This window comes from Vigna unguiculata, chromosome 5 (genome assembly GCF_004118075.2).
Source record: "Vigna unguiculata cultivar IT97K-499-35 chromosome 5, ASM411807v1, whole genome shotgun sequence".
In the NCBI taxonomy this organism is placed as follows: Eukaryota; Viridiplantae; Streptophyta; class Magnoliopsida; order Fabales; family Fabaceae; genus Vigna; species Vigna unguiculata.
Genome location: NC_040283.1, coordinates 47,473,562 through 47,497,974, shown reverse-complemented (window position 1 = coordinate 47,497,974; position 24,413 = coordinate 47,473,562). Strand labels below are relative to the sequence as shown.

The 24,413-nt window shown below is 34.2% G+C and overlaps 3 protein-coding genes and 1 non-coding gene across 5 annotated transcripts; 2 read left to right on the top strand and 2 right to left on the bottom strand.

Moving 5' to 3' along the window:
• Nucleotides 1-47: 47 nt before the first annotated feature.
• LOC114185286 (N-terminal acetyltransferase A complex auxiliary subunit NAA15-like) lies at nucleotides 48-13,475 on the bottom strand. Its single transcript, XM_028072931.1, has 26 exons — nucleotides 13,198-13,475; nucleotides 12,343-12,421; nucleotides 12,066-12,148; nucleotides 11,827-11,976; nucleotides 11,144-11,259; nucleotides 10,522-10,627; nucleotides 10,050-10,121; nucleotides 9,837-9,952; nucleotides 8,914-9,046; nucleotides 7,130-7,207; nucleotides 6,987-7,040; nucleotides 6,827-6,897; nucleotides 5,952-6,006; nucleotides 5,768-5,863; nucleotides 5,038-5,166; nucleotides 4,848-4,930; nucleotides 4,526-4,756; nucleotides 4,122-4,254; nucleotides 3,942-4,049; nucleotides 2,924-3,055; nucleotides 2,693-2,749; nucleotides 2,240-2,337; nucleotides 2,061-2,119; nucleotides 1,865-1,976; nucleotides 1,321-1,421; nucleotides 48-863 (listed from the first exon to the last, which is right to left on the bottom strand). The coding sequence occupies exons 1-26, from the start codon at nucleotides 13,246-13,248 to the stop codon at nucleotides 694-696; spliced, it is 2,673 nt and encodes an 890-aa protein (XP_027928732.1). The 5' UTR covers nucleotides 13,249-13,475; the 3' UTR covers nucleotides 48-693.
• Nucleotides 13,476-15,095: 1,620 nt separating this feature from the next.
• On the bottom strand, nucleotides 15,096-19,080 carry LOC114183430 (DNA-repair protein XRCC1). The gene is made up of 8 exons (XM_028070450.1): nucleotides 19,007-19,080; nucleotides 18,530-18,834; nucleotides 18,263-18,451; nucleotides 17,448-17,559; nucleotides 16,809-16,894; nucleotides 16,578-16,688; nucleotides 16,254-16,340; nucleotides 15,096-15,565 (listed from the first exon to the last, which is right to left on the bottom strand). The coding sequence occupies exons 2-8, from the start codon at nucleotides 18,758-18,760 to the stop codon at nucleotides 15,224-15,226; spliced, it is 1,158 nt and encodes a 385-aa protein (XP_027926251.1). The 5' UTR covers nucleotides 18,761-18,834; nucleotides 19,007-19,080; the 3' UTR covers nucleotides 15,096-15,223.
• An 80-nt stretch (nucleotides 19,081-19,160) lies between these two features.
• On the top strand, nucleotides 19,161-19,242 carry TRNAS-AGA. The gene has a single exon. It is a non-coding gene; the product is annotated as a tRNA-Ser (tRNA).
• A 100-nt stretch (nucleotides 19,243-19,342) lies between these two features.
• LOC114183140 (centromere protein C) lies at nucleotides 19,343-24,413 on the top strand. Of its 2 annotated transcripts, XM_028070044.1 has the most exons (12): nucleotides 19,343-19,616; nucleotides 19,729-19,928; nucleotides 20,000-20,088; nucleotides 20,186-20,300; nucleotides 20,396-20,547; nucleotides 20,687-21,364; nucleotides 21,443-21,891; nucleotides 22,000-22,072; nucleotides 22,892-23,001; nucleotides 23,646-23,739; nucleotides 23,817-23,924; nucleotides 24,128-24,413. In XM_028070044.1, exons 1-12 carry the CDS (start codon nucleotides 19,470-19,472, stop codon nucleotides 24,250-24,252), a joined length of 2,340 nt encoding a protein of 779 aa, XP_027925845.1. In that variant the 5' UTR covers nucleotides 19,343-19,469; the 3' UTR covers nucleotides 24,253-24,413. The 2 variants fall into 2 exon arrangements, with proteins under 2 accessions (XP_027925845.1, XP_027925844.1); XM_028070043.1 differs by having other exon boundaries at nucleotides 20,687-21,891.

The following is a 24,413-nucleotide window of genomic DNA, read 5'->3' as shown; positions in this document are numbered from 1 at the left end:
CAAGCGTGAAAATTTAAAATCCAAGCGAACAGAAAAGAGACTGAATATAGTTTGCAAATATTATTAGAATTGTAATGAATGTATAATATAATAGCACAACTAATTTACTCAAACTACAAAATTATGGTTTTTATGCCACTGGTGTCTATTTTTTTTAAATCATAATTTTTACAAGTCTTCTCAACCTTCTGCAATATTCATCAACATCAGGATTTTCAAATGGAATCTAAAGCAAAATTTTGAAATGGTTAAATAACTAATAGCTAATACATGATAAATGAGCCAACAAACATGACAAGTTCAACATTCTCTCGGGGTAGATGGTGGCCGAATGCAGGACCAGGAACTTAAAATTTCTGCAGCTCTCCCTGCGAAGTAAACAGTAAACTTTGGACGAAGATGCACACACCTTCGGAGCCTTCCCTCTTAACATCAAGGGAAAAAGGGGGTGAGCAAATAAAAAATTCAACCCAAAAACATAATAACGGTAGTTATACACATTTGCAAATGGAACACATCAGTTTAGAGAGGAGAACTCGTGCAAAGAAAATACGTTCGTGAGTTGTCCAGAATTTTGATATATTGCTGGGAACTGCAGCCTAGTTTAGGTGGTGTTTCAAATGCAGCTTGAATTACCAAACATCCAAACTAGGTAACTACCAAACCATTTTTTTTGGCTTGTCTTCAACTTCTTCAGATGGTTAGATCTTTAAATGCCTCTAGTTTCCCATTTGATGGGGTGGATTCCACATGATTAGAACTCCCATTTTCAGTGCTCTTCCCTATCTGATTAAAGGCAGAGCTACGACTGCCCTCAAAGTAGGTGGAGTATGGGAAAAACTTGGCACAACGCTCTTTCCATCCTGCAAGCAAATTTACCATTTCCAAATTGTATCACTTTCTATTCCAAATGGACTTAGCTGCAGTCATGGCAGAATTGGTGTAGAAGGAATGAGAGAAGTCATTGTGATGCATCACTACAATGGGTGTCAAAATAGCAGACGTATATAGAAAGAAGATATATAAACACAAATTTCTGAAGAAAATTCTGAAAATTAAGAATTTAAATTTCCCTTTCGCAGTGATAACAGAAGACATTTTAGTTAAATGTTATGTCAACAAAAACATAAATTTCAGTTAAAAAATAACACTTTTGATTTCATTATTATTTTTCCTTCTTAAAATCATATAAATCTCCTCATCAGAGCAAGCACTAAATTGTTAACTAAGAAACCAAATACGCACAAGTCTTGAGATCAGAAGCACATACATACTTAATATATCCCAAAAAGTTCATGGCGTACAAGCAATGATACTTACTTAATGCCGCATCATCATCAACAAGCACTGTTCTAAGAAGCTTATGAACTGCAATACAATCTTTAAGTTTCCATTCCCCGATCGGTTCAAGCACACCATTTCTATAATAACAAAATATTGCATTAAATATTGCCCTTAGTTTAGAAACCAAAACCGAGTCTAGAAAGGTAAAAACAGAGATTTAATTATAAGAACACACTGCAATAAACCCAAACACTTACATTGCGAACAGCAACCCCCAAAAATTATAGGATAAGATATGTTTGTGTGTTTGTTCTAAATTTTTTGTTTCTATTTAATTCCCACATCATATTTCAAAATATCTTTGATAGATAGCTAGGTAAGGCAATGAATTCCAGTTAACTTTTTCAGACTGTCAGTCAAAATGTGATTAGCACGCCGAGACGTGTCAAGCAATGCTGAAGTACGAAATATAAAAATTTTACCCATAAACAGGCGTGCATCACATGCATGAGCGGTGTACAAATTTGAAGACATGACACGACTTGATAGCACGAAACTTGAGGTTCTGTAAGAAGATTACCTTGGCACAAGATTATTTGTTGACCCTTCAATCAACTTGACAGCCTCAGGCCTTTTGTTGGGATCCAAAACATACAACATTTCCCCAAAAGCAGCTTTATGCATCAAAGAATCTGCAAACAAGAGGGAGAAAGAATGAGAGATCTTTACAATCAAATTTGAACCATTTGAATCTTCATCTTATTGCCGAGTATCACCTTCATGTTTTTCAAGGAAAGAATTATTTGTCTCAAACAGAGATTTTCCATGCAGCTGACTACATAAAAATAACAACCAGAGAAAGGTAAAAATTAAATCATAAATTAAGAAAAATGAATATAGGGGACCACAAAAGACAATAAAAAGGAGAAAAATGTAAATAATTGCAGAAGAGAACCTAATAGTTTGGCGCTCAGCGTCCAAGACACTCCAAACAAGTTTCTCACTGTCAGTCACAGGAGCATTCATGGATCCCACTTTATTGAAGAATTTAATCTGCAACACGTTGACTTAAAAATGAATGATAGCTAAGAATCATTTTCCTTAATGAAGGAAAAAAGAAATAAAAATAAAGAGAAACTGATATCCTCAAAAGCAATAAAAATAAAACAAAAGGGAGGAGGAAACTTCGTGTGACTTATAAGTCAAAGGAACAGATTTTTGAAGATTATCTAATTTGCATGTACAAAATGCTAAATATAAACAAAAAAAAAAAGATGACATGCACAATTAAAATCAGATACTGTTAAGCAATGTTCTGATGTTAATAAACGTTAAGATCCTAAACTCTACAATCCAATGACATGCAATTTGATTTGTTGATTTTGTTCTTCAGAGAAATAAAGCATACCAAACAACGATGAGAATCAGGGTGTTCAGCATCCAACCTCAGTAACTGCTTAACAGCCTACAAGTCAATAGATTGAGAACAAAACATATTTAATTGGCATCATATTCAAAAATGGGAAAGTACAAAACCTGACAATTAATAGCTTTGAGTATGATGCTGTAACCCACCCCACCCTAGGCTAAAAAAAATTGAAAAAAATAAAAACTTGACTCTCATTTTACATATTTTTACCTGGAAGGCAAGTAAAATTTTCTGTTTCCTCATATATAACTCAAAAGAGAGAATGTGTGTCTCCAACGAGTCAGGTGAATTCTTCTGAAGCAGCTTCAGGTATTTTGTGGCTTCCAACAGCGGATCTTCAACCTAAGCAGGAGAAAAAATGCACAAGGAACAGTAAAATATCAGCATCAACAACTACAATAACTAATTATGCATAATTTATCAGAATTATTTCCATCAAAAGTATCAATGAACTACATATCACTGCTGATTAGTTTTTCATAAACCAAATGATGAACTATATCAATTTTGTTAATACATGTTGACAACGAAACTGTGAAAGCTGTCTTTGGATTCAACATGGCGTTTTATCCAAGAAACCTTTTTCATTAAAAATGATTGGAAAAAAAAATCCTAAAAATAACATAAAGAACATTTTTAGCCAAAATTACATATTGAATGTCTTGCACATGTACAACTGCGAAAGCTGTTTTTGGATTCAACATGGCGTTTTATCCAAGAAACCTTTTTCATTAAAAATGATTGGAAAAAAAATCCTAAAAAAAACATAAAGAACATTTTTTAGCCAAAATTACATATTGAATGTCTTGCACATGCATGCACTACACCTGTGTAACCAACCACCAAAAAATTCTCACACACAGACGCTTATACATCCTGCCAAACCACTAGAATGGGATTGAAATGATTTTTAAGGATCCACCTTTGGAACAACTAGGATTTGTGAGAGATAAAATAAAGACTTCACCAAATATATTCTAGGAATGCAGGAACATGACGTGGAACCGGAGCAAGTATGACTAAGTTGTCAATAGCTCAGTTCTTTCTACCATTTTTAAAATTTAAAAAAGATCTACACAAGATCTAGCATGAGGAGTCTTGTTAAAGATATGATTGTTGTCCATCATGATGACGAGCCTTCATGGCTTCACATAACATCTTGGACTTTTGAATAGTTGGTTCTTGATTATACTATTGCTAAATGAAACTAAATGTATTGAAATTTAACCTGCGTCAATTTTTCACCACGTGGATCAGGATCAACAGGTTTTGCATGCCGTTTCCCAGACTTTGATACCCCACCAGCACTTGATTCTTCATTTTTTATTTCTGCCTCCTAAAAGAAAAAGAATTAACATGAACACCTTTTCAGTAAGAATTTCCCCACAGAATCAGAAGCAGTGATTACTTTCTTAGCTCTAGCTTCTGCCTTTCTTTGTTTTTGCCTCATTTTCTTTTTCTGAGAAGGAAGCAACTTAGACATGTCGTTATCTTCCTCAGCTGTTGACTTTGGAGGAGAATCATGCAATTTGATATAGCATCTGCAACCACGAACATTACAAGCATGAGAACATAAATACAAGATCAAAGGGGAATTCCATTTGCATGAGAACATAAATACAAGATCAAAGTGATGCTGTTTTAAGTCACAAAACTATAAGAAATCACCAAAAACAAAAGCATAAATAAGAAATTCTTGACCTCTCAAGGACGCAAAGCAGGGAAACAATATACACAGTTATATAGTTGACTGAATAGCACTGACTAGGTTAATAACACACAGTAAAGCATTTAAGAACTGCATACGTTCACCTGATAGCTCCAACAGCAGCTTTATGAAAGTATGCATGCGAATGCAATTGGTCTTGAAATTTAAGCATTTCCACGTATTGACGTAATGTCATTTTCCTTAAGCAGTATGAATGAAAATCAAATTGATCTTCTGTAATATCAGCATAATGCTTCTCCACAGCTAGAAATTTCTTTAGAGCAAGTCCAAGATCACCTTGGCGGAAATAGCTTTCAGCAGAGGCAAGCTCGTACCTTCAAAATGTAGATGCTGCAGTGTGTTATAAAATGAAACCATACTATAGCTGGCCACATACACAAATATTACACATTATTAGATACAGACCACATGCACTGCATATCATGTAGGTTGTTGTGCTGATCACCATCTTTTGTGAACAATACAGCAGTTTTTTCAGCCAAAGCCACCTGGACATCAAGGTAATGGTCCAAAGAAAGTCAGAACAGGCATAAGAGGAAACCATACATATTACAACACATGAATGTGAATGAAATCAAATATACAGATAGAAAACCTGATCAGCCTGCAGCATCCGCTTAACACATTCACTATTTACATAACGATCAGCAAGATCCATACATCTAGCTTCATCTGCAAATGCAGCAGCAGCAACCAAATCACCAGCATGCTTCAGTATCCGACTCTGATATATGAAAACACCCATCAATCATTCAATTAAACAAGTTTTTCTGCTTGCTATAGACTGTTAATGCAAGTTGCCACCCTGATCCCAACTACATCCATTCTGTTTTGAAGAGAAAGTTAATAGATGTAGAAGAGGGAATTCATAGGGGCTGGAAAGAAACACGATAGCCTTGACAGAGGGCAGCAAATTTAGAGGAGAGGAGACTTAGGGGGCATCCCAAGATAACTAACTTGCATCTCCGAGAATACGTTTGCAATATATACCTTTCGGTTATAGAGAGTAAGGAAGGAATTTCAACAAATCTTCCCCTTGGTTTCCTTCTGTTTTCTTCTTTGAGGGTTCCTCTCATTTATCCTTTTCTATCTCTATATTATTGCTATGCAGTAGGTTCTCTTTTTGTAAGAGTTCACTTTTCCAATAATATAAATACAAGTTATATTCTGTTTAGAGTACAAAATTTATACATAAAACAATTTTGTATGGTATACAAATGCTGTTAATTTGTTCTCCAGACACATCTGTTATATACATCACCATGCACAAACAAATTTATATAATAGGGAATTAGAAACAATTTGGTGCATGAATATAAGCAAACCTTGACTGAATACAGATCAATGACAGTAGGCGTGTGATGAATAGCCTCATCAATTTTAGAAAGAGCAATTTCATATTGGCCCAGTCTGTCATAATGCTGCACAGTAAAAACTCACTGAGTAGGAAAAACAAACGGAAAACCTACAAAAAGGTGTTTCAGAACATACAGAAAAATAAGAACAAACCTGAGCCAAGAAAAACAAAGTCCACATCAGGGTTGAAGGTGGCTCTTTTTCCATCCTGATACAGGATGAAGATTGATTGTTACACAAGAAAAAGTTCCAAAGTATAAAAACTTCAATGTAAACTATAAGACTCTTTCCCATAATTGGATAGTATCATTCTTATTACTTCTTTCAGCTCTTTGTGCAGTCTTTCTTTTATCTAATTTGACATATTCTCCCCTTAGATGTACATTGTCGGTGTTGTATTTTTTATAAATGTTTAATTTATGTTTTTAGGCCCTGAATTTTGAGGTAAATCTGATCTTGATCCTCAAATTTGAGGGACTAAAAGCAATTTTAGGAAATTATTTTAGTCCCTTAGTATTTAGGGATTAAAACTATAGTTTTCAAATTTGAGGAACTAAAGTGAACTTCTTAAAATGTTGGGGACAGAAATCAGATTCATCCTAAATTTTAGAAGAATATAATTAAGTTTTCTATAACTTTACAAGATGGGCCAAAAATGGTCATTAGAGAGAATGAGATTAGATTTTTCCCAAGAAAATTTATGAAACGAACATTCTTGACAACATGTAGTAGCTCAACATGCCTGATTTGTGTTGGCATTATTTGGGGAAGAAAAACACTAGACAACTTAGAGAAAATTTTCTGAATAGCATGAGTAAATTATCAATCCATAGAACAAACTATTAATATCAGAATCATAAATTATTTAACTAACTAATTACTCCAACTGCTACTAACAAATTCTCTTTCCTCTGTCCGAACTCCTAACACGAGATACATTAACATAGGCAGCCATACACCTTTACCTTGTATACATCGTTATCACAACTCTACAACATATATGTTAACAAGCATATCTCAATTCTTACCGTCCAGGGTATTGACCAGTGGACTTAAGTGAACTCTCTAACTCAAGAATGATCTGTTCCAAAACGTCTGCCTGGACAGAAATGAAAAAATAGAACTCAGAACCAGAAATAATAACAAACTATATTATTTAAGAAAATGAATGTTAGTAATAAAACTGACCTTCCTAGGTTGATTGTATAACGAAGAAAGATCGGAGAAAAGAGATGGAACTCCCTATAAGCAACACAAAATGTAATCCCAATTTAATTTTGAAAGTAGTGAAGTAGGCAGAATATATCACACCAAAATAGATCCCTGTTTACCTTAGTTAGGAGAGGCTTAATATAACTATCTGCTGCTTCTCGAAACTTGTCACCTTGTAAAAAGTCCAGTGGTATTCTCTGAAAAAATAAATAAACAGACAGTAGTGTTGGGTGAGCTTCATTCGAAAGATTAGTGGTCAAATTGTACTACTCATGTTGACAAGACAAAAATACTAACATTATGCCACCACAAATTCTTATGTATTACAGATCAGTGGAAGATGCACTCACAATGATCTGGAGCTTTCTCCCATCAAAACCAGCGTAGCCATATATAGCAACCATAGAAACGAGGAAAACAAAAACTAACACTGACTACTGTTGGAATAGATTAACTTGTCTGTTCATCTCTGAAAAAGCTGTTTTTATGATATCTATCTGAAACCTAGGTGTAGTGTTATGACCCAAAATGAGAATGATGACCCAGTGAGTTAGGAGAACTGCTGTGAGAAGGGTAATCCAATTACACATGTCAAGCCCAAGAGTAATAGAATCAGACCCAAGTATCTGGAAGACTATACCACCAATAAGTTGGGAAAGGGTGCATGATAATGTAGCCCTTCTTCAGATTAGCCTTTGTATATCTAATGAATAACTCAAAAGCGCATTCACATGCACATAGTGATGGCAAAAAAATCGGTATGCATGATAAAATCTGCAACAGATACTAGATGAATTTCTTTAATGGATACTTAATGGGGATAGGTATTTTAATTACCCACTTGTTAAAGGCACGAGTATATGAGTAACATAGTATCCAACCGGAGGATACTTGTTATCCGCTAATAATTGTTAATGAATTTTATTTGGATACTTTAAACAAACAAATCAAGTTATCAAAATAAAGTTATTGATGAGAGAAATATTAACCATTGGAGAACTGTTTATATTTTAATTTTATATGTGCATTTTTTTTATTTGGACCTACAAATTGTAGTTGTTTTTAAAAAGATTGATTTTTAAAATTTATGCTTTATGGTCCAACGTAATTAAATTTGGATTTTAAAAAATTTAAATTTATTGGCAATAACATTTTATTATGTTTATTCGAATTATAGTTTAAAAATAATTTTTTATTTAAGTTTACATTTTAAAAAAATACTGTTAAATAATGTTATCTAAAGCAAAAAAAAAAAATATCTACTGGTATTCATAAATATATGGTGGTATTTTTTTGGTGTGTACTTGTTGGGTAACAGGGTGAATTTTTGAAATTCAGCATATGACAATGTACTGATAACCAAATGGATATTCACATTACTATTAATATTGTATTTCATGAGAGAACCAAACACAAAGAAATTGTTTGTCATTTTGTTCTAGAGAAGTTGGTGTCCAAGGAAATTTGCATAAGATTTTCCGCTCCAATGATTAGCTTGTGAATATTTTGACTAAATTCTTGAGAGGACCTTTATTTAAATTTATGTCTCAAGCTAGATGCATACAATGCTTATAATCCAGCTTGAGTGAGACTGTTAAAAGAGGTTAACTTGTTCATATATGAAAAAGTTGTTTTTTTATGATATCCATCTCTCTCCTAGGTGTAGCTTTTCTTTGTATTTCTGATGTAAGAACTCATACATACATGCATGGATTAAGGGATAAATCAATCTCTTAAGCATTTTTCTCATATTTTCATTCTGAAGTACAACAGTTAGTAAACTAATATACCACCAGGGGGGTTTCTCCTTTCACAAAACATAATTAGTAAATGCAGGTTGTGACGCTAAAAGACAGGTATTAAAGTAAATATGATACCTAACTACAAGAATTGGCTGCCTTACCTTAACAGCAGAAGACCACTTATATTGCTGCTCAAGTGTTTTGTACAAGGCATCCAACTGATCTATTTCATCAGGAGAAAAATGGCCATTTTCTGAGTATAATCCAACACATTTTTGGAGGCCTTCGTAATATCTAAGCATCAACATGAAGCATAAATAATTGTTTAGTTTCTAGAAGTCAGTGAGATCGTAGACAGGATAAAAAGCAAACAGAATACAAAGGGGAGTTATTGCACAACCATCGTGCACCACTAAACGAATTAAAGAGTTTGTCCCAAAGCATTTTGGAGGCATTTACGGAATCTAAATATCATGTGAAACAAAAAGGGTCTATTTATTTCTAGTCTTAGGAACTGTTTTCTATTTTTTAAAATAAAAACATGTTTGATAAGAGTAGTTTCGAAAACTTTTCAAATTAACATCTAGTTTAGGATTTAAAAAAAAAAAAAAAACAGAAATATGAGTTGTTTTAGTTTTCTACTTTCAATTTGCTATTACACATGTTCTACCTTACACTTCAATAATCAACCGTAGATGATAATAACTGTGAGCAAAATATCACTACATACATATGGAGGATGGCATGGCAGAAGATAGCTAACAACACACTAACACTATAGAAAAACAATATAAATAAAATAATAATAATAAAACAAACAAAATATGTTAAGAACCATAGACTAAATTCCTTGTTCAAGACATAAACTACTAAGAACCTCATTTTCATTAATGGCAAACTACTAGCAATCTCATTTTCAGCAAGTTCAAAATAACAGATTTGAAAAAACAAGAAAGTAGAATAAAAAAATTGAATAAGCAGAAAAGGAAAAAGGGAAAAATGGTAGAAAAAACGTAAAATGAACACCCAAACAGATTGCAATTCAGGCATTCAAACTTAAAATGCACGTCGCCAGAAAGATCACCTATAATTGTCAGGATTCATGCTAAGTAATGCACGGAACAATTTCTCCCCTTCTTCTAAGCGACCAAGCTTGATTAGAAGTGAGACCTCTTGCTCTTTATATGCAAGCTTATCAACCTATAGACATATAATAAAAAACAGGTAAGATATCATGTTTCACATTCATACCAAGTTGAATTATAAAATTACCTCAATCAATAAATAAAAAACATACAATTTTTAACTCTTTCTTTTGCAACTCCTCAAGAGCTTTCTGGAAAAATCCACATTCTTCCAACAAGGAGATCTGGATGAATATATTTGATACAGAAAATCACCATGTCAAGGAAATGATAATATTGGCATATGAACAGTATGTAAGACTCCACATTCATAAGCATACACAAGTGTTGAAAACAGAAATATTCACATTTAACACAACACAATTTACCTAGATCAAGATATCCGAAAAATGTATATTAGATTCTGAGAAAGTTATCTATGTGACTTATAACAACAATACTGCGTAAAAGTAAAAGTAACATCAAACAAAAACTCTTACAGTAGAAGCCTGTTGAAAATCCTATCATGTTATGACACTAGACACTTAAAGTAAAAGTTACACCAAACAAAAAATATGTGAAGCAGCATTAAGCAATAAACATTAAACATAATAAAATAGATGATGCAACAGCCGGAGGAAAGACCTTATACAAAAGCATTTCTCCATGTTCACACCGTTCATTTTCTGGAGGATAATCATCTTCCAAAGTCCCTTCATACGCTTCAAGAATTTCAATAGCCTTTGATGCACTGTTTCATATGAAAAAGCTCAGTACAAGAAAATACCAAAATAAAATTATATCATATGAAAAATAGCCATCAATACTGAAGCCTTGGTGTTAGCATGATCCAAAGCTTCATAGGAGAATTGTGATTTTGGTGCAATATAAACAACGTTTGTGCCGAAATCTTCACCCACAACATTACCAAGTCTAATCACATCCTAGACCCACAAGAATACCCCACCCAACCTTCCACCTGTCCCCAAAATATGGGAAAAAGAAATTACTTTGTTTTATGAAGCACTTCATTTTAGTTACATTTTTCAGTATTTTTATAATTATTTTTATGACATTCAGGAATTTTGAGTTTTAATTATAATTTTTTAAGGCATTTTATAATTATTTTTGGGACATTTAGAAATATTATGTGCATCAAGAACATGGAGATTGCCAAATTCATGACCTTTACAAATAATTGTCATAGGATCCTAAGAATTTAGTATGTATGTATTTGTATATGCATGTATAGCCACACAAATCATACCTAGAGTTCAAATGATGTGCAACAGCAAAGCCAATCCAGTTCATGCGATGATTTGACTTGAGTGTCAGAAGTTGTTGTCGTGTCTCAACAAAGCCAGTTAAATCTCGCATTTGAGCCTAACAGTAGAAGTAAAAGCACATTCACACTTAGTCAAAACACTTAATGAATTATAGAAGAGTTCACTGACTGCGAGTGCATGACATGAAAAGTGATACATAGTAAAATATCATTGAAAAGCATTTGGGTCTGTTTGAATCATAAAGAATTGTTTACCATCCATTTTCCAATTAGCTTTAGTTCATTGTGCAGCTTAGGGTCATCAGGAAATTGAGAGAGTTTAATTACTCTTCTTCTGAATTGTATTAAGTATTAATATTAATTAAAATTAATCTGTTCATATAAACCATTTAACTGAGTGTGAATTGTCCAATCAAGAAATTCAATGAAAATCATTTTTCTCTTATTTTTATCTCCAACTGCATCCTCAGACTCTTCAGTGATGTGACTAACATACATATCTACTTGTGAGCTTCATCAAGAGTCATAAATGAACCTAGATTGGAAATTAGAGTATCATAAAAGTGCAATTGCTGGCAATCATGGTAAGTTAAGTTCATGATAAACTTTACTACATCTTGATAATACCAACATGAAGCTTTGCATATGTGATGAGAAAATGCTACCTGTAAAAGTGACAAGTCCCGCAATATTTCAATATTGTCAGGATCTATTTTCAATGCATTGCGATAGCACTTTATTGCCTCCCTATATTCTCTGTCTGACCGATAAAGGAGACCAAAAACATGCCAGCAAACATGACTTTTAAGGTCATTCTGCACCAGAAAAAAACACTAACCTTGAATCACATTACAAACTTTGACGGGGAAGATAGATAAATGGTACAAAATCAAAGGCAACCAACCTTCAATCCTTGGCGAACCAATTCATATGCCTCAGACTTGCGATCCATGCAATTCAACGTCAACCCCTTCATTGATAAAGTTTCTATCAACCAGAAGGAGGGAACAGACACATAAATAATAATAAAAGAAAAGGATAATTAAGAGATGGAGAGAGAACAACATAGGTTAGGAAATAACATCAATTTTCGTGGGTACTCATTTAAAGGAATAAGAAGAAAGTAAATATCCCTGACCAGAAAGGAAAGGCACCGAAAAACAGGTACAGAAAAATTCTACCTCCATGGTCTGGGAATTTTTTCAAAATGGCATCCGCTGCTTTAAGGCCCTTTTTGTATTGTTTGGTTTCATAGGATTTCTGCAAGAATGCAAACATGGAAAATAAAGTCAGGCCCCACCACAGTACCAACAGCACTTGCTTGAAAAATTCCCAATAATCAAGATGATTAAAATCGAATTACACAAAGTAGTAAGCACACATTTGTTTTTCACATTGAGAAAACCAAACACCAAAAAACACTCCTAACAGAAGTAATTCCACGGTATAATCTGAGAGTTTGGTCATATAACATATACATTTATCTACAGAAAGTTCCTTCCACTGCTACGAACAAGAACAACTCCCAAAATATCCAAGTCAACGAATTCACTACTTCAAAAATCTTATCACCATTTATTCCATTGTTGATTACGCCATGCTATCGGTACATGCATTGATAAAGACAGCCCCATGCATAAACCGGGTGAGAGCAAATCAGGATTCCTTCCAGCTCCCTATAGCCGGGAGGGGAAAAGGAGATAAAAATACAGAGAATGCAATAAACTCAAAACTGCAGAGTTAGGGAAGTTTCAATCCCGCTCGAAGTAAATCTCATAAGAGCTGAAAAAACAACACATCAAAGCATCGCAGAACTACAACCAAACCTGAATGCTCTGATTATCATCATTTAAATTTGAATAAAGTCTGTAGCGTACTATCACCAAACAAAAAAGCGTAAAAGAGTGCTAAGGATAACAAGAGAATCTAGGGTTTTTCAGACGAAGTAGTAGTAATCGTGGAAGCAGAAGAAAATGACCGAGTTGGATCGAAGAAGGGGACGGAAGCATAAAATTAAAACGAGAACGGAAGCTTACGACAATAAGCTTGAAGAGGTTAGCCTCTTTGGGAGGAAGAGAAGCACCCATTGGTGGTGGTTAATGGCAGCGACGGGAGAGAAAGGAGGTGGTGGATGGCGTGTGTGTGTGTGTGGGCGCGTGCAATGCAGTGCAACGCAACCCTACTGTCAAAAAGAAGAGAGGGAGCACTGCTGCTACGTTCTACTGTTTCTCCTTTTCCTTTTTTCTATTTTTGTTTAATCCTAATTTTCACGGCACAAAGCAACAAAGAACTTGTGCCTGCGTGTCTCTTCTCTGCCGCCTGCACCCGCATTCAGTTAACTTCCATACTCAAATTTCTACCTAGTACTTCACAATTACCATAATTGTCGGTTCGGGTCGGTCTACAATGGCCCATTAAGTTTTTTTTTTTTTTAACATTGGATCCATACTGCATACAAAACGAGTAAAATACAAAGTTTTATGCTTTATTTTAATCGATTAAAAACATAAATCATAATATGTAAAATTATCGTTTTTTACATAAACTTTCTTTGCACAGTAATACATAAACTACTAGTAATATTGTTGTATTTTTAAATTAAAAAATTATCATAAGTAAGTTTTATGTTTTAAAAGAGATAATATCTCATATATTGATCCTAATAATGTTAATAATTAATCTAATGAAAAAATATTCGCCTTTGTGAGTACTTATGGATAAAATTTGTGATGAATAGTTATACATGTATGTATTTATTACTGTGAGTATTTTAATATTTGTTTATAAACAGATCAGGTTCAGTATCATATCATCTATATCCGCAAGTATCTGTTACCTAAAAAAATTAAAATTAAAATTTAATTTGTGTTTTATTAATTAAATTTCATTAAATTTATATTTTATTAGATTAAATATAATAAAATTAAAATTTAATTTATATTTATATTTTATTTTATTTTTAAAATTTATTTTAAAAATTTATAAACAATTTTATTTAAATATTCACATATACTTACGAGTTTTAAAATATCCACGAGTATTTTTTAAATGTATACATATCAAATCACAAATAGATAATATCCTTATCCCATCGACTATCATTCCCGGACAGTTTACAAATAAGACGATTTACAAATGAAATATTTTTATAAATTAGATTACGAGTAAATACTATCCTAGAGTATCATTTCCAATAACAATGTTATCTAATCTCATCTTAGATAGTAACATCATAAGTGAATTATTATGTACTCTTCAATACTTTTTACATGATTGAGTTCTAGGTAAAAACAATTTATATAATACTTCATGGGTAATATAATCAATAAAATTAGATTAAAAAGATATTTTTATGTAATACAAACAATTAAAAATTCGTTAATTTCATCCCTCATTATACCGAAAAATCCTTCTCCATTCCATCACTCAAATTATCCACAAACTTTTTAAAACAAAAGCACAACCTACTTGCTCTTGCGTCCCCATAAATAGTAAACATACCAAAACAAACAATGTGCAAATGACTTTTTTACATAAAAAAAACACGACAACTTTTAAAAGATCATTTAAAAATGTAAGACTTTCTAAAAACATTTAATAAAAACATTTTACAATTAGGATTTCAGAATTTAAATTTAAAATGATTTATAAAATATTAAATCATAGTATTTTACTTTAATTTTAACAATCGTAATTAAACACCACAATATTACTATAAATTCTTTGCGTGCCAAAGAATTTAACTAACCAATTTACGAGTATAGAAAAATTTGAACATCTCCTGAATCACCAATGTTTAGTCCAATTTATGGTGACCAACATGACTTAACATTTAACCAAACACATTGCAAGTAAAGTTGTGTTTTGATTTACCCAACACAGATATTTGAACAAAATAGAAACTCAGAAAAGTGATATGCATGGAAGCAGCAAAAACAGGAGAACATCTAAGGCTAACAATAACAAAGACTTTGTGATATACACAGTAGAATATTCAAAGAAAAGTCTAGCTAAACCAAATCAACTCCTTTTCTTCCCAAAAGAAACAAGTTCAATCAGAATTCACAAGTGGCCGATGTTAGAGGACAAAGTTTTATATGCAAGGTCTATTTCTTGTTCCGTCATCTCAATTGTATCATCACTATCATACTCAACTGCACCAGAAGACATGGCATTTGTTCTTCCAGGTTTGCTTGTCTGTTCTTTATTTACCTTTGAATTTTTCTTCCTTTGATGATCTAAACTACTTAGTTCCTCCTCGTAAATTCGCTTGCAATCCAAAGCCTGCCTGTGAATATCTTCCTTTGACAACAAAGTTTTCTTGTTTCCAACTACATCTAACTTTGCAAGCTCCTCAACTACACGAGGCAAGAACATCCAGTCCTCAGTTCCTTTACGGATATCCTGGTTAAAGATAATAAGGCAATGACCATCAGCTGCGAAATATTTTATTTTTATTTCATCCCTACTGTAAAAGCACTGGCATTGAAACTAAAAGTAAGAGTAGTGATTATGGAACAGGATTCAGTGAAGTCAAATATAATGGCAAGGTATAAAATTAAAGTATTAAATTAGAAACAAAAATACAACATTCTAAGATCAAACCGTTAATGGCTTTGATATGGAAATGTGTCATTCAGTGAGCTGACTCAATCAATTGATCAGCCAATTCCTATCTAAGTGAAATTAGTCAGCAACGTTAGGTATTGTCACTGCCACAAAAACAAGTACAAAAGTTGCAGAGAAAACTTAGAAGCACCCGAGAAAATGTTGGATCAGAAACGATTAGGAAATAGAAAATACTAGGTACTAGGGTGTTCATGCAAGAAAAAATTTGACATTCTTATGGCTTGTTATGTTTCCTAGTTAACTGACTTCGTACCTCCTAGGATAGACAAAACACAATTAACACTCAAATAACAATCAATTGTGTTTTAGACACTATATCAGTGATCCTTAAAGGAAATCGATTGAATTTTAAATAAGGTAATTCTTTTCTTTATGTTTATTCTGACATATCTCTATGAAGGGAGAAATTTTACCTATGCTTTCTATCTGACAAGAGTGATACAAATTTTTCTGAGTACATTACCTGTTTTTCCTCTAGAGAACGAATTGCATCTTGCAAACAAGTAAGAATTCCCTCTGCGGCTATTTTTGTCACCTCACTTGGATCTGGCTGAAATGATTAACATAATTTAGATTCATATAGTATATACTGCCAAGCTTTAGCAAAGTTAAGCTAGGGTAGTCAAAAACTATGATTTTCTAACAAATGAGCTTAGTTTCGATGCAAACTTCTTTTTTTTTTTGCACTTTAGTCTGACTCTATGGAAGTTCAGAATCCAAATAAGAATTTTGTAACCTCTAGAAGGAAACAAAAACTGAAAACACACAGAAAATGGAAGATCATAACCTTTTCTTCTTGACTTTCCAGCCACTGAATTGTTTTATTCAAGTCATCAATGGCCCACTCCTTCACTTCCGAAGGCTCAAAGCATTTCCTAGAAATATCAATGCCTTTTCCCTGGAATACGCACCAAACATAAAAGTCTATACTCTATAGCAGATTTAATTGTTTGCAGATGAAATAAAGGTTATTCAGAGTCTCAAGTATGTGACTTATAAAACATCTTGTTAGATTTACCTTTGATTTAATGGAGGCGGTTGACTTTGAAGGCTGTTCTCTATCGACACGCTTTGGTGACTTTTTGGGTACAGATGGTTTTTTATCTGTACTCAGCAATAGTGGGGTTCACATAAAGATAAAATAGATGTGAAATTAGATGGAGATAGCAGTATTGGGGCAGGGGAAGGAGCTTGACAAGAACTATCTCATAAAGACATGTTGTAGTACAGGCCATTATTTTCAAAGCTTCATTATTACATTGAGCATCCATTTAAGTAGTGTGTGTATATACATATAAATATATATCTATATATCTATCTATATATATATATATGTATATATATATATATATATGTATATATAAGATCAAGATGGATGTAAAAACGGCTTTAGAAAAACAAAAAAGAAGTGTTTTAACTTTTGAGTAATTTAAGAAATAATTAGACAGAGATAATATCATTTAAATCAGCAATAGATAATTGCAATTTTGTTCCAAAATATATAATTTTATTTTTCTATTCACTTTCCTAGAAAAAGAGTAAAGATATAAACAAGATGCTTGTTGGAACAAGCACAGTGCTCAGTAAATAGTAAAAAAAAGATGCCCTCTAACTTAACTTTCTATACTATATACAAGCACATAGCCAATTATATCACCTTCATTGACTTCTCCTGAAACATTTCCATTACGCCATGGTTTCCCAGCATGAAGAAGGTAATTGTCAATTTCAATCAGCTTCCTCTGGGTGTAACAATCTATTATCCAATCCTAATCCCGAAAATGAAGAAAAGAAGGGTACATCATGTAATATCAAGTAAGAATATTGTCCAAAATACATATAAAGATTATACAACCAAGAGTTTGAGTGGCATGACAAGAACTTCCCAACCAAAATGAAAACGTGTTAAAGTTTGATAGCTCTTAATAATATTCAACACTTAAGTAAAGTAATGCTGACAAAATTAATGAAAAAGAAAAAGCATTGATTTGATTTAGCAATAGAAAACCTCTAGCAAACAAAATGTTTCAATTAGCACATTACATAGAAAATTGCTTCATACAAATCAAGGCAAAGTTGCGTGTAATCTTCAAACACTGTAATGGAGTCTAACAACACCACAAATTAAAGGAATTACAGAAATTGACACTGAAATAAATGTGGACCTAAACGATCAAATAAAGTTATTTCACGAACAAAGAAAAATGACTATGAACATAAGATGCTCTTGCGTTCTCTTGATCATTAAGATAACAGTTTATTTTAAATTATGAGCTTATCAATAAGCATGAATCAATACCAGATATCTTAACTCCTTTATAAATGGAGGCATAAAAATGACACCTAGAAAAGCATAGAACTAAACATAAACATTATTTTGAATAAATAGAGAGAGAGGGAGAGAGAGAGAGAGAGAGAGAGATAATATTGACATTCACGTTTAAACAAAAGGAAAAGGGAAAAAAGGAAAACCTTGGATACAATGGTTCCACAATCAGCTTCAACTTGTCTAAACTTAGGGGTGTTTGGAAATGCACAAACCAAGAGAGTGCAATCAGAGTTCCAATCAGGCTGATATTGTGCCCCCATTTCCATTGCTCGTGACCTCAACATGCCCCTCTCCGGATTCACAAACCCTGAGAGCACAAAAACCACCCCTTCCTGTCCAAAAACCGGTTAAACTAATGAGTCAGCCAATAAACATTCGAAAATAGCAATGCAAGCAAAGCCAAAGCCCACCAGAAGTTTGTTGAAGCTTCTAAACTCCAAACTTGAGGCAGAAGATTTTCCACCATTCTCATTTTGGACTTTGCCCATCTCGGGTGCCTCACCCTCATTGAATTTCTCACCTTTGCCGTCGAAAGTTTGTTTCTTTTCACTGTTTTCGCCCTCGTTCTCCTTTGAACACGTCCATGATGGCAGGCTCCGCTTGGAACCGCTGTTGTTGGCACTTCTTTTTGCACCAGACATAGTAGAAAAACTACTTACGTGGAGGGTGCCAAAAGCACCAAATTCGACAAACACTGAAGTTTTAGTGAAGAAATCTGCATTTGGGGTCAGAATAAAATTCGTAAATTGATCAAAAACTTCATCAGTGAACAGAAACATGCAAGAGAATTTGAATGTGCGTGCCTACTGAGATGAATAGCAATAAAGAAATAAATATAAATATAAATATTGGGAGAAATCTGAATCAACAAAAAAAAAAATTAATACTCTTCGCTTCCTCTCCTCTTTCTTTTGCTGCTCTGCGTTTTTGTTGTTGGGGTTGCTTATGTGCTGCGCCTACGCTGAATGTGCAAAGAAGGTGGCTTTAGATAGTTAGCATATAAAATTATAATATTATTTTTCCAAATTTTATATAACGAAAGTGAACGTGCCGGAGTGGTTATCGGGCATGACTAGAAATCATGTGGGCTCTGCCCGCGCAGGTTCGAATCCTGCCGTTCACGATTTTTCTCTTAATAAATAATAAGATTTTTTTGACTTTATTATTTTAGCTATTTTATAAGGAGTGTTGAAGTAAACATAATATTACTCTTTTATTATTTAGTTATTTTATAAGTAGGAAGAGCTGCTCCCGCTCACTCTTTCGTTTTCAATTTTTGAATCAAAAGAAATAAACCAAAACACGATTCTAGGGTTTAGTTGTTCGATTCTCCGAAACCAATATGCATCAATGGAGAAAGAAGGTGATGCACTAGTGGATCCTCTCGCCAATTATTGGGGACTTTCCCTCTTTACTTCGCCGTCTCTTCTTCCACCTTCCCAACCCTACAACTCAGACTTAGATCTTCAAACCATCCACACTCACCTCAAATCCATGGTGAGTACTTATCATAACCCTTTTTTTCTCTTCTATCGTTTCAACCTAATTAAGTTTCGTTTAGCTTTAATTGTAGCATTGCCTTCCATTTCATGTTACTGTGTTTGCACAGGCCTTGCGGAGTCCCGCGAAACTGGTGCAGGGGGCCAAGTCTGTTTTGGATGATAACCCTAATCTGTTCGGCTCTGAGATCACGCAAGACTCAATTTTTCAAACAACAAACGGCGCAGCAGAGGATGGAGAATTTCGTCGACAACAGAGACCTGGTTTGGGGCTCAAACGTCCACGCTTCTCTATGAAGCCAACTAAAACGTAAGGCTTGTATATTCTATCCGTGAATGTATTTTACAGTTGTTTTTTGTTGACTGGGTTCTTTGTAACAGGCCCTCTGTTGAGAGTTTGCTTCCGACTTTGGACCTTGATAGCTTGAAAGATCCGGCGGAATTCTTCTCGGCCCATGAACGGTTGGAAAGTAAGTTTGTGTTTGTTTCTTCTTTCTCTTCTTGTGAACGAGATTCACTTCCCCGTGGCTTGTTCTTGGTCTTATTGGGTTTGCATTTGGTGGGTAGATGCAAAAAGAGAAATACAGAAGCAGCTGGGTGGTGCCTCGTTTGAGTATGATCAGAATAGCTTGTCTACTAGACCACGAGAACGTCGACCTGGGCTTTTGGGGAATGATCAATTGTACTCTCTCATAATACTACGATAACCAGTCTGCATTGTGATTTTTGTATTTTTTTTATCTGTGTTTAACTCGAGCTTAATGTCTTATGGGCCAGGCCAATCAAATACAAGCATCGGTATCCCAGAGAAACCTCTGAAAGTGTTCTGTCCTCCCAGGATACGCTTGGATCTCAGACTCTTGATCTCGTGGCCGAGAGAACTGACATAGATGAAGCCTATGTGCTATCTTCGAAAAAAAAAGTAATGGGTGAGTGGATGCTACCCCCATTCTACTATATGAGTGCGCTGCCGGGCCTTTTTTTTTTCCCTCCTAAAATTGGACTTTTCAGTGCATTTTTACTTCCCCATTTTTTCAATACTTCAATCATTATGTCTTTTTTCCGCAGATTCATCTGCTACTAAAGGGAACAAGCTCGATGAATTGTTGGATGGATTGCTTTCATGCAATTCTGAGGATCTAGAAGGGGATGGGGCAATTAGTCTTTTGCAGGAGAGGTTACAGATCAAACCCGTAGCTGTAGATAAATTTTCTGTTCCGATCTTCCCAGATAGCCAGGTGACTGATCTGAAATCATTGCAAGGGAAAAAGTCAAAGCCAAGGAAGGCTTTATCCGACATAGATAACTTGTTGAGAGGAATGAATACGAATAAGAAGACACCAATTAAAAAGTCTACACAGATCACTGTGCAGCAATTATCTTCACCCACCCCTCCAAGAAGTCCATTTGCTTCAATCTTGTCACTGCAGAAGCACATTTCAATGTCAAGGCAACCAATGGATCATTTTTCACTTAATGAAATTGGTATGGAAAATTCAGAACACAATCTTGTTCCTGGGAGGCCGAATGAATTGAATGCTCACTTGATTAAAGATGTTGTAGTTGCAAAGACCAGTACAGTTTCGGACACAGACAGAAATTACACCAATCCATCTGGAAATTCAAAGGAAGACAATTCTAGGAAATCATTGAATGAACTGAATGCGTCCTCAGCTGAAGATATAATTGGAGTTGGTGGGACAAGCGGGGCTAAGGAAACGGTCACTAATGGTACCAGTACATCTCGTAAGTCTATGGAGAGTAATTCAAGGGAACCTATGTTCGATGTTGATATTGACTCAAGTGAACTTCATTTTGACATAGATGTTGGAGGCAGTGGAATGGGCAAAATGGTTGGCACAGAGGACAAGTCGAACATTGAACCAAACATGATCGCAGATGTTGTTGCTGTTGACAATACAAGTACAGTTTTGGATACAGACATAAATTGCACCCATGCTTCTGATATTTCCAAGGAAGAGAGTTCTGAGAAGTCATCAAATGAACTGATTGCGTCCTCAATTGAAGATATAACTGCAGTTGGTGGGATAAGTTTGGCTGAGGACACTGCCAGAAATTGTACAAGTACTCCTCAAAAGTCCATTGAGGATAATTCAAGGGAACCCAAGTCTGTTAATAATGTTGATTCATATGAACCTCTTGTTCACATGGATGTAGATGTTGGAGGCAGTGATATGGGTGAAAGGGTTATGCATGACATTGAGGACAGGCTCAATATTGAGGCAAATGAATCCTGTCAATCCGAGGACAATGTATGTTTCATTTGGAAAAAAGTAGTATCATAAATTTAAGTTGTTGACTCATGCAGAGTTTTAACAATGAAAACCTTAATCAATCTTTTTGTGTTCTGATTGACACAGGCAGGAAATATGCAGCCATTTACAACTTCCATTCGAACTGATGATGCAAATCTCAACATGGATAATCCACTAGGTATGTATTTATTCACATGCTTCTGAGTTATATTCTGAATAACTAACTGAAAGCAGAATGCCTGAACACGTTCAGAATGTATTTTCCTGCAAAATGCTTCATTTTGCATTATTAGGAAAATAAAAGAAAAAAGAACAATGGCAATTGATTTGTACACACTGTCATATGCAATACTAGTTTATTCCATTGAAAATCCGTTGGCTTAGGATATGCAGAGTTCTTTGAACCTGCATCTCTTGAGTAATTCTGCACATGCATTAATGCTTCTTTTGAAAACTCAAACTATATTATGATCTTTTGTTGCTGATATGATGTCATGTTCCTGCTCACTGCTCAGAGTGCACTTATATTTGATCATTTGGTAGTGAATTTGATATCTTTCTTACCATTTACGTAAATGGTGTTTCGAGAACATGCAATATAGAACTACTTAAAGATAGTGTTTAACCCTCTTTTCTGTTTTGTCTTCTTCAAAGAAGTTTAAAGCAGAGGGCAGGCTAAGCACAGTCATAGAAAATCATTATCAAATGTAGTTTTTAATAAACATGCCTGAAAATAGTGGTTCTTTAGAGGCTATTTGGAGGAGCTTATACTTTTAGTGAATGCAAAGCCCGAAAAAACTGTGCCAAAACATATATTTATGGAATATCTCAATGACATCACTTAATCCTAGTAGTTTACCCCTCGCAGTGATTCATATAACAGTGTCCTGATTTCTCCTCTTACGTTGCCCTTTGATCTGTGAAATCAGCCGAATATATTTTAAAACCAGCATTAATGTACCTTCGATTATACTAACTTTGTTGTGGTTTGCCTTAGCTGATCAATCCGATCTTGCTGGATATCAAGCCAACGCTGTGGATAAACGAGCCAGAAGATCAGAAGATGATCAATCCAATCCCACTGGATATCAAGCCGATATTGTACAGGTTACTAGAGTTGTCCATTTCTTTTTTTACGTTTGTCAGTGTTTAAACCATTTGTGTTATAATTCAATCATTTTATCATGTATCAGCAATTTAAATGGTAAAAATAGATATGGGGGCAATCAAGGTGCTTTACAGCAGAAAAATTATAGTTATACAACTAATATTTGTTCAATATTGTTTATTATTTATAAATTTATGAATGACATAAAAAGCGAAGAGATGCATAATGTGATAGAGAGAGATATAGAGAGCATCAGTGAATGTTAATACGTGTGGTCAAAATTTATTATAGGAATAATTTGCCATACTTTGAATGTGATAAAGCGTAATTTGTTCGATCACTTAGTGAAAGGCAATTACACTTGATTATCCATGTGCTTTCAGTTTCCTAACTATATTCTACTAGAAAAGGGTAAAATTAAATTTACCATACCATTCGGATAGTTAACGTATGGTTTGGAATTGAATTGTATTTAGAAATTTACAAATATTCATGTTTAAAATTGGTTTCTGTATTAATATTTTATGAAACTAATTTAGGATAAGCCGCCCTGGCATGATTCCACACAAGTCTGATTAATCACTATATCAAAATTTTACCCGCTAATTGCTTTTTAAGGAATTGACTGTGACTTCTGTCACAGGAAAAGACAGATGCTTCTATGCAGCCTGTTAAAAAACAGAAGAGAGTTAAATCACGTGCGCCAACAAATGTTTCCAAACGGCAAAGCCTTGCTGGTTTGTACTTGTCATTTATCCCCTCCATTTATTTTCAAGAACTCCTTTTGTTGTTAAGTAATTTATCTTTGTTCCAGCTTCCGGTACATCATGGAATTCTGGAGTAAGGAGAAGCTCCAGGATCAGGACAAGGCCATTGGAATACTGGAAAGGGGAAAGACCGGTGTATGGTCGCATACACCAAAGTAAGTAAAACCATATTGCTCTATCAGTCATTGTGGAGTAGTGTGTTATATAACAACTATTATTCCGTATTCGTAACTTTTGATTGAAGGGTGATTCTAGCTTAACTTCTGCCAGTTTCTTCTGTCTCATCAAGTTTAACTTTGATTGTGATGTTTTTTATTCTCGGCACAGGATTGAAAGAATTTTACCTGTAATTTTGCAGGTTTGGCTACTGTCATTGGGGTGAAGTGCATCTCTCCAGGAAGTGATGGAAAACCGACTATGAAAGTGAAGTCTTATGTATCAGATCAGCACAAAGAGCTTTTCGAGTTGGCATCTTCGTATTGAACATAAAACAAGTTCCTCGAATTTGTTTAGTACATTGATTCTAATCGCATCATTGTCTGTAGCTATAATCAGTTAAGCGGCAAGACTACTAAAGTGATAGTAGTTAATTCTGTTATGTACCTCATGTTATTTAGTCACATCATTGTCTCTACTTCTCTCCA

What these genes read in the sequence shown, in the direction of transcription:
- LOC114183430 (XM_028070450.1), bottom strand. Translation starts at nt 18,760, where the DNA reads ATGTCTGGTGCAAAAAGAAGTGCCAACAACAGCGGTTCCAAGCGGAGC. An exon ending in TTCAGGAGAAGTCAATGAAG is followed by an intron (nt 16,895 to 17,447) that starts GTGATATAATTG and finishes TGCTGAGTACAG; the next exon opens with ATAAAAAACCATCTGTACCC. An exon ending in TGGAAAGTCAAGAAGAAAAG is followed by an intron (nt 16,341 to 16,577) that starts GTTATGATCTTC and finishes TAATCATTTCAG; the next exon opens with CCAGATCCAAGTGAGGTGAC.
- LOC114183140 (XM_028070043.1), top strand. Translation starts at nt 19,470, where the DNA reads ATGGAGAAAGAAGGTGATGCACTAGTGGATCCTCTCGCCAATTATTGG. An exon ending in TCTATGAAGCCAACTAAAAC is followed by an intron (nt 19,929 to 19,999) that starts GTAAGGCTTGTA and finishes TCTTTGTAACAG; the next exon opens with GCCCTCTGTTGAGAGTTTGC. An exon ending in GGCCCATGAACGGTTGGAAA is followed by an intron (nt 20,089 to 20,185) that starts GTAAGTTTGTGT and finishes TTTGGTGGGTAG; the next exon opens with ATGCAAAAAGAGAAATACAG.
- LOC114185286 (XM_028072931.1), bottom strand. Translation starts at nt 13,248, where the DNA reads ATGGGTGCTTCTCTTCCTCCCAAAGAGGCTAACCTCTTCAAGCTTATT. An exon ending in TGGTTCGCCAAGGATTGAAG is followed by an intron (nt 11,977 to 12,065) that starts GTTGGTTGCCTT and finishes TTTCTGGTGCAG; the next exon opens with AATGACCTTAAAAGTCATGT. An exon ending in TATACAATCAACCTAGGAAG is followed by an intron (nt 6,898 to 6,986) that starts GTCAGTTTTATT and finishes ATTTCTGTCCAG; the next exon opens with GCAGACGTTTTGGAACAGAT.